The sequence below is a fragment of the Rana temporaria genome, chromosome 5 (genome assembly GCF_905171775.1).
Source record: "Rana temporaria chromosome 5, aRanTem1.1, whole genome shotgun sequence".
In the NCBI taxonomy this organism is placed as follows: domain Eukaryota; kingdom Metazoa; phylum Chordata; class Amphibia; order Anura; family Ranidae; genus Rana; species Rana temporaria.
In genome coordinates, this window is record NC_053493.1 from 246,673,772 (window position 1) to 246,686,762 (window position 12,991).

General features: G+C 37.0%; 1 protein-coding gene across 1 annotated transcript in view; it reads left to right on the plus strand.

The window, feature by feature from the left end:
- The window catches only part of LOC120940694 (collagen alpha-1(IX) chain-like), a 145,588-nt gene that overhangs the window by 51,049 nt on the left and 81,548 nt on the right, over positions 1–12,991 (plus strand). The window contains exons 3-5 of the mRNA XM_040353686.1: positions 8,699–9,007; positions 10,445–10,568; positions 12,559–12,952. Coding sequence (XP_040209620.1) covers positions 8,699–9,007; positions 10,445–10,568; positions 12,559–12,952 — 827 coding nt within the window. The remainder of the gene's footprint in view (positions 1–8,698; positions 9,008–10,444; positions 10,569–12,558; positions 12,953–12,991) is intronic.

Consider the following 12,991-nt stretch of genomic DNA (forward strand, 5'->3'; position numbering starts at 1 on the left):
CTCATTGGACACTAAATAAGTCTATTTTGAAGGACCCTGTCCTAATGAAGGATATTGAGCGATCTCTTCTAGAATACTTTAAGCATAATGATACAGAAGATGTGTCCCCTGAAACTCTGTGGGCTGCCCACAAGGCTTCTATCAGAGGCAAAATTATACAAGTGGCCGCTGGCCTCAAGAAACAAAGAAACATAGACATAAGGAAGCTGGAAAACAACTATATAGAGCTACGTAAAAAACATAAATCTGATCCTCTTAACTTTCCTACTCAGGCACTTGATGCAGCTAGATCTGCCCTAAACTTGGTACTTACCACCAAAGCTGGGGAAGATATGAAATGGACTGGAGCTAATTTCTATAAATTTAAAGATAAAATAGGCCCGATGCTAGCTCATAAACTCTCACCCAGATTTCAATCGCGGTCTCTCCCTAAAATAAGGATGACTGATGGTTCTCTTACCCTGAATCCTAGGAAGATAATGGAGGCCTTTCATGATTTTTTTTCTAAGCTTTATGCATCCACTGATGATTCTTCTTCAGAGGGAATGGATGATTTTCTAGACAATTTGATTCTACCTCAATTGACTGAAGTTCATAGAGAAATGATGGAGTCTCCCATATCAGCTGAAGAAGTATTGTTAGTAATTAAAAACCTAAAATTAGATAAAGCCCCGGGCCCTGATGGGTTTTCAAGTGCTTATTATAAAACATATTCGAGCATTTTAACACCCTACATGGTTAAATTCTTCAACCACATGACCGGTGGAGTTCCCATAGACAGGCAACTTAATTTAGCTTATATTTCGGTTATCCCAAAGCCAGAAAAAGACCATAGCCTGGTGGAAAACTATAGACCTATATCCCTCATTAACAACGATCTTAAGATACTCACTAAGGTAATGGCCAATAGAATGTCCTCTTTCATTGGCCAGTATGTTAGTAAAGATCAAGTAGGCTTCATCGCTGGAAGGCAAGGTCCTGATCAGGTTAGGAGGGCTGTGGATCTGATCTCCATTTTGAACTCGGGTTGGACTGGTGATACTAATCAAAGGGGAATGCTTCTTTCTATTGATCTACAGAAAGCATTTGACTCAGTATCATGGCCATTCATGTTAGAAGTGATGAAACGTTGGGGGTTTGGCACGAAATTTCTTGGAATCTTATCTGCACTTTACTCTCATCCTAAAGCTAATATACGCTTTCAGGGTATCTTTTCGGAACCTATTGAGATTCATAGGGGTACTAGGCAGGGTTGTCCTCTGTCTCCCCTGGTGTTTGCAATAGTTATGGAATCCTTGGCTATAGCTATTCGTGAGAACACAAACATCAGAGGAGTTAGATGTGCCAAAACGGAACATAAATGTGCCTTGTTTGCAGATGACCTTTTACTGTTTTTGACCGCTCCAGATACATCCCTACCGGAATTATATTCTCTTTTAGACACATTTTCTATAGTTTCAGGTCTAACTGTGAATATGGCCAAGTCTAGGGCCCTCAATGTTTCTCTTTCTGAATCCACGGTTTCTCTACTAAAGGAAAATTATGGATTCAAATGGGACACCTCTTATATCAAATACCTAGGTATCTATTTGACTCCCAACATCCAAAACTTGTATTTGGCCAATTATCCACCTATGTATAGAAAACTTGAGAAAGATTTGAGAGATTGGGGGACTCAGAATATAGGTTGGATTGGTAGAATTAACTCGGTTAAGATGACTCTTCTCCCTAGGCTTTTGTATCTTTTTAGATCATTACCCATACCGATAATTAAAAGTCATCTAAAATCCTTTCAAGGAAAGATTATCAAGTTTATTTGGAACAATAAGGGTCCACGCCTTCCATCCCGCACTCTCTATAACTTGCCTGAACAGGGGGGTCTGGGGGTACCCAACTTATTATGGTACTATCAATCAGCAAGATTGGCACAGTTATCGGAAACTTTTCTTAAACATGAACGCCCTGACTGGTTAGATATAGAAGAGCAGGCGACCCCGAATCTAACGATAGAGGAGTTAATGTGGAGTCCTACCAAGAATAGGCCTTCTATTTTATCTCCGACTCTTTCTCAAACCTTTGTTTTATGGGATTCACTTAAAAACAATCCCTCTCTAATTTCTAAAGGCAGACCTTTATCGAGTATTTTTCTAGACCCACTCTTTGTTTCTAAAATTGAAGTAGATTCGTTCAAATGGTGGCATGACAAAGGGTTGTATCGTATAGGCCGTTTTTTTTCGCGCTCGGGTCCACTTCCTGAACAACACTTCATTGACAAGCTAGGTCTTCCTGTCTCAGAAAAATTAAGATTATCTCAACTACATGACTATGCACAAAGCCTATGGGATAGTGGCTCGATCTCTGGACTATTGACACCTTATGAAAGTAATTGTGATCAGGGTTTGATCAGGAAGGGGAATATTTCAATCATATATCAATCGCTTGCTAATAACTGCACCAAATTGCCTCATATGCTGGCCTGGGAAAGGGAACTTAATAACAACTGGGATTTATCTGACTGGTGTAGTAATTATACTAGATCCATTAAAGGATATGTGAATATATCCCTTGTAGAGGCTAATGTAAAAATTTATACTAGGTGGTATTTAGTTCCCGTTAAACTGGCTTCCATGTATCCGTCAACTTCGCCCCTTTGCTTCAGAGGTTGTCAGGGATTGGGGTCTATGGTACATATATGGTGGGAATGTCCCAAAATACGTGGATACTGGAATAAGGTGTTCAACATAATAAGACGTGTCACAGGCTGTAATTTGCATCAATCCCCCACTATCGCTTTACTTCACGGGATGTTACCCCAAACCTCCAAGGTTACTAGAAAACTCATCCTATACATTCTGACAGGTGCCAGGATCACAATTGCAGCTGCGTGGAAAAAATCTACCGTCTCCATCCGGTATATGAAACAAAAGGTTACATGGATTATGGAACAAGAAAAGAGGGTCTGTTCCATGTTGGATATGTCTACTCTTTTCCATGAAATATGGGAACCGTGGATGAAATTTATGGGAATATCTTTTATCCCATAAAGGCTGTGGTGATATTTATATCCTTAGGACGATGTTGTTCGTTGGCAGGCAGGCTGCCATCTCTTTTTCCTTTTACTTTCCCCTGATCTTCTTTTTTTTTTTTTTTTCTTTCTTTTCTTCTCTTTTTTTCTTTTCTTTTCATTGATTGTTATTTGATTTGATAATTTTGTTTTTTACACGAGGATAACATCTTTGTTATTTCTCATTCTCAGAGTGTTATGTTTAGAAAAAAAAAAAGATATATATAAACATTTGTATTAGCCTATGTTTGGGTTATCAAAAGATTCCACCAAATTTTTGGGGATGTTAGGTATGTTAAGGGTTTTGAAAATATATATTTACAGTGACTGGGTGGTATTGGTGATAATTATTGGAGGGAGGGAAGGGGGATTTAAAGGTTTGCTTAACCTCTTGGACACAGACTGTTCCCAGTGGGGGTGTCAGAGAGGTCTTTGTTATACAGAAATCCTGTCCTTTATTAGTTCCATGAAATTAGACCCAGTACACACATGGGGTTTTTTATTGTGTGACAACAATAAGCCTAAGGAATTATATAGTATATGGAAATATCCTTTTATTTATTTAATTATAAATTATTGGTTATACCTAGCTTTTCTTTTTAACTATTACAATCTGTTATACTCTCACCGTATGGTGATAGCATATGATATGGCTGTATATGATAGTCAGTTTCTATGACAAGACCATCTTCTATGTAAAGCAATGCATTGGATTTATTATTTACTGTGTATTACTGAAATGTATACTGCTGTTTTAGTACAAATGTATGTACTTTTATTGAAAATAAACATAAATTTGAATGAAAAAAAAAAGGGCTCCAGGCCTCAGGAACAAAATTGCCCCTAATGTTCCTGATCCACCAAAGAAATTGGTGACCTTTTTGGATGGATCAGGGTTCCATCATTGTACAAGGTGTAAAGCGTGTAGAACTACACGTAACCCTGGTGACAAGAAGAAAAAAACAGAGTTCAGTTCCAATGTGACAGGTGAATCCTTTAAGATCAAACCCCAAATCACATGTGGATCTGATCATGTCACCTACGTGCTCGAATGCCCCTGCCATTTGCAGTACGTTGGCCGGACCACTCGCCAACTTAAGATCCGCATTAATGAACATTTAACAAACATTAGAAAAAGTTTCCCTAATCACAGTGTCTCAAGACATTTCGCTAGCCATCATGGAAGTGATCCCAGTCTATGCATTTTTTATGGCATAGACAAAATTGAAAGGAATTGGCGAGGTACACATATGGTACGGAGTGTTTCCCAGAACGAAATGAAATGGGTACACAAATTACGTACCATGCAACCATTAGGACTTAATGTGGAACTAGACCTCAATTGTTTTCTGACCGACGATTGAGTGTTCTTTTTTGAGTGTTTAGTTTTATATTCTCCTAAGCTCATCTCCCTCTTCCTTATTGGGTTATTTTTATATTTTTTTATCTACCAGAGACAATTGTGGATTGCAAGATATCCATTAATTGTTTTATTTGGTTAATATCATACAAGATTGCTGTCTGAGACTGTGTTAGTTTTGCCTGACTTCCAGAATCTCTTTAGAGATCAATCTAAAGGTCTGGGGGATCCCATACCTTATTGTTTTGATTTTATGGTGCAATTATATTAGATATTTTAATATTTTCTATTCACTCGCATTACACGTCCGGAGGGATTCAGTGACATTTGTGCAACATCACCAATGGTTGTGAGATTTTCCTTAATATCCTGCTTGAGTCCGGCATTTATAATAATTTTTTTATATATTTTGTTTTTCAATTTTGATTTTTAATTTTCTTTGTAGATTACGAGTCACTTCAGTGACCACGAATAGTTTTTTTTGAGTTAATTTGCATATACCAATATTTTTATTATTGGTTTGGCCTTTTCTGTCACTTATTATGAAATTTGCACGTCCGGAGGGATGTGAGATCTGCACTTTATCTAACATGTATTTCAGCGTTTTTTTACTCCTTGAAATAATGTTGTTTGTTACTGCTAAATTTTGTACATCTTTCTAATTATTGATCCAGTATTACCAATGTAAGTTACGTACGGTGTTGTATTTAATGGATGACAAACGGCACCGAGGCTGTATTTGCAATTTGTTTTCGTCCACCAATTACCGTCTTTTCCCTACTACATATACCATCATGCTTAGTGACCAGGCACGCCCCCCTGATGACGTTAACATAACAAAACGTACGTCGGAGGCAGCTTGGTCACGTGACGTACCCCCCGTGCTCTGGATTGTCGGAGAGGATCGTTTGGATGGTGTGTCAGCGGCGGCTTTCATTCCCCCACCGAATCCCACTATTGTAACCGCTTTGAGCGGTGACAGGTCCGCAGCCTCAGTGCCGGGTGGGCACCATTCAATGTAAGGAGCCATTTGGCTGTTTTTTATGTATGTTTTATACTTTTAATTAAACGGTATCACGCTATTGGGCTTCCTGGCTTTTCTTCTTTTGCATACAATCCCGTCCGAGGTTCCTGAATCTGCAAAGCGGTCTGTCCATATCTACATGTGTGCAGGCACAATCCTGCATAAGCTCAGTTGACCATCTTTTTCATTAAAGGGGTCAACGAGCTCTGGTAAGAGCAATTCGTTTTCTAAAGCACCTTGGGTGGAATTGAAAATTATTCAGAAGCGGTGGTGGCATTTTTTCTTTCACAGAATCACTGTCAAATAATTATTGGACTTTGTTCATCGTTTTATTTTATTTTATTTTCATTCTGATCACATTTGAATTCACTTTCTGTGGTTTTAAGCGCAGCGCCGACTGCAATTTGTTGGGACTTTAATTTTATTATTTATGTTGCAATTTTATTGGTAACTAGATATTTATTCACGGCACTTTACTTATATTGTATGGGCCTAGCGCCCTCTATTTATATTTTTTCATGATTGAAAGAATGATTTAATTCAACACCAATCTTTATATTTTTATATTGCACACGACATTGAAAAAAAAATGATATACACCTGCATGTTACATGTAGTTTGGTTACTTATTCATTGTATGAGAAACCTTCTGACCTGTCCTGCAGAGTGACATGTGTCTGGATTTTTAAGACCTGAAATAGAATTCTCTCTCTGTGTTTCTCTCTACAGGAAATCTGTAACATGACATAAGAGAAATTAACTTATGCTAAAAGTCAATTAAAGTAATTGCTGCAATCATAGGTTGTTTAGAGTATAAGTAATGACCAGACCACTCAGGAAAATCACGTTTGATTGACATCATGCAACATTTTTGACTGAGTTTACATTTAACCACTAAAACAGATAAGATCTTGTAGGTACATAGGTGATATTTCCATGCCCGATCTGTTATTATACCTATTTTATAATGCCAACAAAGAGAAACTTTTATCCTTGATCTAAAAAACTATTAAAGGGCAGTCACTACATTCTACATGGTTTAATGTGTTCTTTATAAATGCCTTTATCAACCTTCTAATGGAATCTCCATAGAAATATATAAAGGTTGCAGATGGCAATGACAACTTATCTTGACTGAAAACGGAACTATTGGCTTTTGGCTGTGTTTCGGTCCCAATGAGGATCCCTACCCAGCTGGCAATCTTGCTTCTGATTGCATAGGTTTTTGTTTTTAAAGTATCACTGGTTTCATATACTAGGCAATATCAGGTGCCTACATGTCAACTCATCTTGCCTGGTAAATGCCCCTGGAGCCCTGAACTACAACATTTTATACAGATACTATGTTCAAGGGTCTGATCTGTACCACACTATATACCCATCTCCGTAAAGCGTGTCCTCAATGTCCAATAGTGTGCTACAGTAGACTGAGGTTGTTGGGCTATATTCTGAGCTATGGTGTTGTTGAAATTTGCATAGCAAAGTGCTTCATTAGTCATGGTTCCTTGGAAGCCAAACAGGAAATTTATGCTGATGTGCAGAAACCGTAGTATTCTTGGCATGTGGCACCCGTAAGCCTCAGGTTCACTCGTAATAGCATATTTCAGTGAAGTGCAGTAATTCACAGTGGCATTTCAAATTTTGTTTTTTATTTGCTTAGTTCCGTCAGACTATTTAATATGATTTTTGATATGCAAATAATAAACATCAGTTTAAAGGGGTATTAAACCCAAAAGCAAACATTTATTTTATTGCAGCTTACCAATTCTTAGATGTGATGGCTGCATCCAGTTTCTTTTTTTAAGCTTTCTTTCTTCTATTTTCATCTGGTCATTTGGCCAATAAATCTGTTCTTTTTAAAAATAACAAGCTCTCTTGCAGATGTATAAAGTTACAGGGATGAGGCAAACCATTTACGGCTGGCAGTGAGCTTTTAATATGGCAATTTGTTTATAGTAGTATTATTTAGTATTATATAACGTGACCTTGTGTACAGTGTTGTGTGTTAAGGACAGGTGAAAGAGAGACCAGAAACTAACTTGGGTCTGGCCCCTTCACAGCTTTGTCTCATGCAAAATTATGCATGATGAGTGGAAACTACACCACCCTATAGAGAGAGAATTTACTTCCTTTCTATAGCCCTCCCTTGCAAGTCTAGACTACTTATTTGTATTTAGATTTAATGGAAAATCCTGAAATTCATGATATAGCTATAACCCTATACAACAATTTCTGGGAAGGAGAGGGGTGAACACCCCACACTGCAAGGGTTAAATGCTTGTTTTTTCCCCTTGGGAACATTAAAAAAACAGTTTTACTTACCGTATCCCTCATTTTCCTGGCAGCCAGCTCTCTCTTCTTCCAGGTTGTGTGTGGACCTTCAGCAACCCCATTTATAATGCATGACTGCTGCCCTTGCATTGTTTCTAATGACTTCAGATAGTGACTGCTGAATGGAGCAAGGATCCAAAATTACAGGTTCTGTTTTGACCCTAGACCATTACTACTCTTTGGATACTTGGAAAAGGCTAACTCCTACAACAGCTGTGACCTTCAGCCTTGGCAGCCAGACACTGCATTACGAAAGCATGGCTGTCCACCTCCCCTCTGGAGTGATCTCCACCTAGATGAAGCCTGTATATTATTTTTCTTGCAAATAAAAATGGATACAGAAATTAACAAAGAGACACATACCAAAAAATTCTGCAAATTATGAAAAGTCCTTTAAGAAGGCTGAGCTAGAAAAAAAATAACGTGCTACAGAAAAAAAGGGTACTTTGGGGGCTCTAAGGGCTGTCAGAAAGATATAAGCAAACACAAAACCCAACAGCTGTATTACATGTTATTTCATACTTTGCCTGGACTATTTTTTATCTGATTTGTTAATTTTCCTTTTCTTTATATTCTTTACATACAAACCAATTGACCTTATGATATGAGAGAACTTTTCACACCAGTATAATATGCCATGGTGGTCTTCATGTTCAGTGGCTTGATGTTGACTTAATATGTATGATTTACTGTTCATGTCGCTGTAAATGTCGCAATCCTATCAACCTGTGGATAAAATATATATTTTTTTTACCTTGGAAATATGTAAAATTTTATAAAAAAAAAAACATGATAAAATGTATCCATGATAAGTAACATACTGTATAAAATGCTTCTTTCCTTCCACACCTTACAGATTTAAAAGTTAGGAGACATCGGACCAAACCTTTATATGATGTTTTCTGTTCTCTACCACTAGGTGACAATGACTTCCAGGAAGAGATCTATTCAGAATATGAAAGAGGTCCTCATAGTAGATACCCTTCGGTAGATGATTATTTAATTACTGCAACAGATGTTCCATCTAATGAAGTTACGTTTTCTGGCTACTATCCGGATACTCAGCTTGTAACAGACGAATCAGATCCTTATCCTTCTCCTACAGAGTCATATTTTGCAGCAAGAGATGTTACTACAATTACAACAAGGCTTCCATACTACCGCCAGACTACACCAAAGGATAATGAAAATATTATCTCAGCACCTGATGTTTCCTACCAGGATGAAGGTATCTATATTAATTTCAGTTTTTTTTTTTTCAGTTGGCAAAATGTTATTTATTTTAAGAAACACTTTTTCCCAGGAATTAAGGTTACACTGAGTTGAACAAACACAAACTTAAATTGTTGTATTGAAGAAAACCAGGATTTCTTTAGCATATGACAAGTCAAGAACAGGCATTGTGTTTGGGTAATGACCATTACCACATGACACATCAACGTACAAATATAGAAGGGGTCCATATAGTGAACTTGGTGTTAAGTTATTCACTTTACAGTCAACACAGAGGACAAGGGGGCACTCTTTACGTCTAGAGGAAAACCGGTTTCATCTTCAAATACGGAAAGGTTTCTTCACAGTAATGCCCCGTACACACGATTGGAATTTCCGATGGAAAAAGTCTGGTGGACTTTTTCCATCGGAAATTCTGACCGTGTGTATGCCCCATCGGATTATTTCCGAGGAGTTCCGTCAGAGTTTAGATACAGAACATGTTCTCTTTTATTCTGATGGAATGCCATCGGAATTCCGGTCAGACAAGGGTCCGACCATGTGGGGCTTAAGAGCTGTGAAAATGTGGAATAGACTCCCTCCAGAGGTGGTTCTGGCCAGCTTAGTATATTGCTTTAGGAAAGGCATGGATACTTTCCTAGATGTACATAATATAACTGGGTACTAACAATTATAGGTAAAGTTGATCCAGGGAAAATCCGATTGCCTCTCAGGGGATCAGGAAATAATTTTTTTCCCCTGCTGTAGCAAACTGGATCATACTCTGCTGGGGTTTTTTCCCCTTCCTCTGGATCAACTGTGGGTATGAAATTGGGTATATGGGATTATATATATATATATATATATATATATAATTTTTATGGTTGAACTAGATGGACTTGTGTCTTTTTTCAACCTAACTGTGTAACTATGTAACACTTTGTAATTTTATTAACTGTATAAAGAAATATACAGTAATTAAGATACTGTTATTGTAATATGTTGTAGAGGCAATTTTATTGCAGAAATAATTCTGGGCCTGATAAACAAACCAGTTTTATAGCATGTAGCTAGAATATAGCTTGCAATGATTGAGCAAGGACTGCATTGGACTGTGTGCCCTAGAAACATTATTAAGTGCCTTAGCACTTCTGGCTATTACAAATGTTCATTACTGCCCCCTAAGTTATACTGTAAAGTGCAATTCTCACTCAAACTTCACAGGCTATGCTCCAAGATGCATATATTCATACAGATAAACACCGAAAGTCCTCAATATTGTATGTAGTGGTTCTCCACTTTTCGAAAAGAAAGGATGGGTTAACTGCAGGTTGGCCACTATTTTGTGTTGGAGCATGTTAAAAGACAGGCAGATACCCCATCATAATAACGATGTATGGCCTCCATAATACAATACCCTTACATATTCATATTTTATGCCATTTTTTTGTAGCTACAAATTTGATCGAAGAATTTCGAGTGGGCAGCATATCTGGAGTTCGGTTGATAACAGGAACACTAAACAATCTGAAGGCATATCAGTTTGGGACAAGAGCTCATGTAACAAGGCAGTCAAGGTATTGTACTAAGATAAAAATTGCAGTGATTTGTTTTCATTGTCATGAAGAAACTTGTGAATGCCTGTTTTGTTTTTGCTTACACAATCTTCCCATTGCTTTTCGCTGAGGCGTCTTATAACCTTTTGGTTCTTTGGTATATATGTCGTTTTTATTATAGAATTAATGTCCCGAGTAGGTTCATGGACTTTGTTTCGTACCGAATTAGTTTTTTAATGAATTTTGACAAATTCGTTAATTCACAAATATCCGAATTAATGAAAACCCGTTTAACAAATTTTTACGAATATTTGTAAATTCGAATATTTGAAAATTCGTACATTCGTACATTTGTAAATTCATAAGTTCGTAAATTCTGAAATAACAATTAACTAATAATAACTTAACTATTACTAACTATTAAATTATAGGTATTGGAATTTCCTTTCAAATTTGGCTGTTAGTGAATGTAACGAATACAAATTTATCCAAAGTTACAAATTATTTTCCAAAATAACGAGTGCCATATCTAAACAAATGGAACGTAATAAATTAATATTAATAACTTTTTATTGTTAATTTGTTCCGTTCCATTTGTTTAGATGCGGCATTTGTTAATTGAGGTGATTTGTAACTTCGGATAAATTCGTATTCGTTCCGTTTACTAACATCCAAATTTGAAATTAAATTACAATATCTATAATTCTATAGTTATTTCAGATCTTCAAATTTTTGTTGTTTTCGAATTCTTAAATTTACGAATGCACGAATTTACTAAAGTACAATTTTATGAATGTACGAATTTACTAATGTACAATTTTACGAATGTACGAATTGTGATCATAATGAATAACCTAAAAAATAAAAAAAACGAACGAAACGAAAACGAACATATTTTTTTTTTGACAGTGCGCGTGTCTACTGGACTTGATTTTATACTGCTTAATTTTTCATTATCTTTTTGAATTATGATTATTGCAAATTTATTTTGCAGCACAGTCAGTTAACACCAGAAGGTTACTGTTAAATTGTGCATAAGAGTTTATAACATAATTACTTTATTTATGGGTGCACAGTCACTTATTATGTTTTAAAGAAAACCATTTATGACTGGGATTATGCAAAAATCCTCCCTGTCACCCATCTACTAAGAATGCATAACTTCCAAATGCAAGGGCAAAAATCAAAAGGAGCAAATACTGCGGGGCAAATTTTAATTAAAAGTACAGTTTCCCCCCCCCGAGTGACATGAAAAGTCAAAACGAATGACCACCTAAAATTCTCCATGTGACATGTTTTGCCCACAATTGGGACTTAATCTTAGAGGAAACAGGAGGAGGCAGGAACTTTTATACATCCTATTTATTTGCTAAGCAGTTGTTTATTGCATGAATTTGGATTCAAGGTATTTTAAGGTGGAACTGTAGCTTCAAGATCTGCTTTTTTAAGGACCAGTGGATAAATGTTCCTGTCCCTTCCCGTTTTCTCTATATCTATAATTAGGCCCAAGTTTTGGGCAAAACACATCAGAGAGAGAGAGGATCCCAGGTGGGGATTAGTATAGACCTTTCATGCTATTCATGGCAATAAAACGAATGTTGGATTTGGCATGCTTGCGAATTCTGGATTGTGAGTGGCGATGAGCTTGGGAGCTGCACCAGTACCTATGGTGCTTGATTAAAAAAAAAAATGCTTGGAACGGTATTGCTTGCAATTTTTTGCAAATAACAGAGCTCTATAGTGTTTTACGTTCCTATTAACTATACAACTATACAAATATTGTTGTGCATTGTCATGCAGGTGTTGTGAGAACCCATGTCAAAAGTAGCAAATGCTGGTCTTCATGTAAATTCTGACTTCCTCAAAGTGTTAGGTTTAGACAGTGGGAAAAATAAATTTGACATCCTTCATTAGCAAATTTGCAAAGTTATAACAGTTTAAATGACTAGCTATCCTAAACTTCCTAGTTTGTAAGTACCTTTAATATTATGCATGTGTGATTTCAATACAGGTTGTTATTCCCATATGGTGTGCCCCAAGAGTTCACCCTGACCTCCACCGTTAGAATGAAGGATAGGACATCTGAAGATGTGTGGAACCTGTTTGGCATGGAGTCTAGGAATGGACTTGAGCAGTTTAGGCTTCGGCTGTATGGGGAAATGAATGCAGTAGATGTGTACAATGCAGCTGCAGCTGGACGGGATAAAGTAACAACATTTGAGAATGTGGAGAAGCTGTTCGATGGCAAATGGCACAAGCTGTCTTTGAGTGTTCGAAGAGATCAGGTCACTTTGTATGTGGACTGTCAGCAAGTTGGATCTTCTCCTGTGAACCTGCTTGGTTCCCTAAAAACAGATGGAATCAGTACCCTGGCTCGCAGGATAAAGGATGATGCCACAGCTAATGTAAGTTTATGATATATTAAAAATCTCTAACAGTTTTTA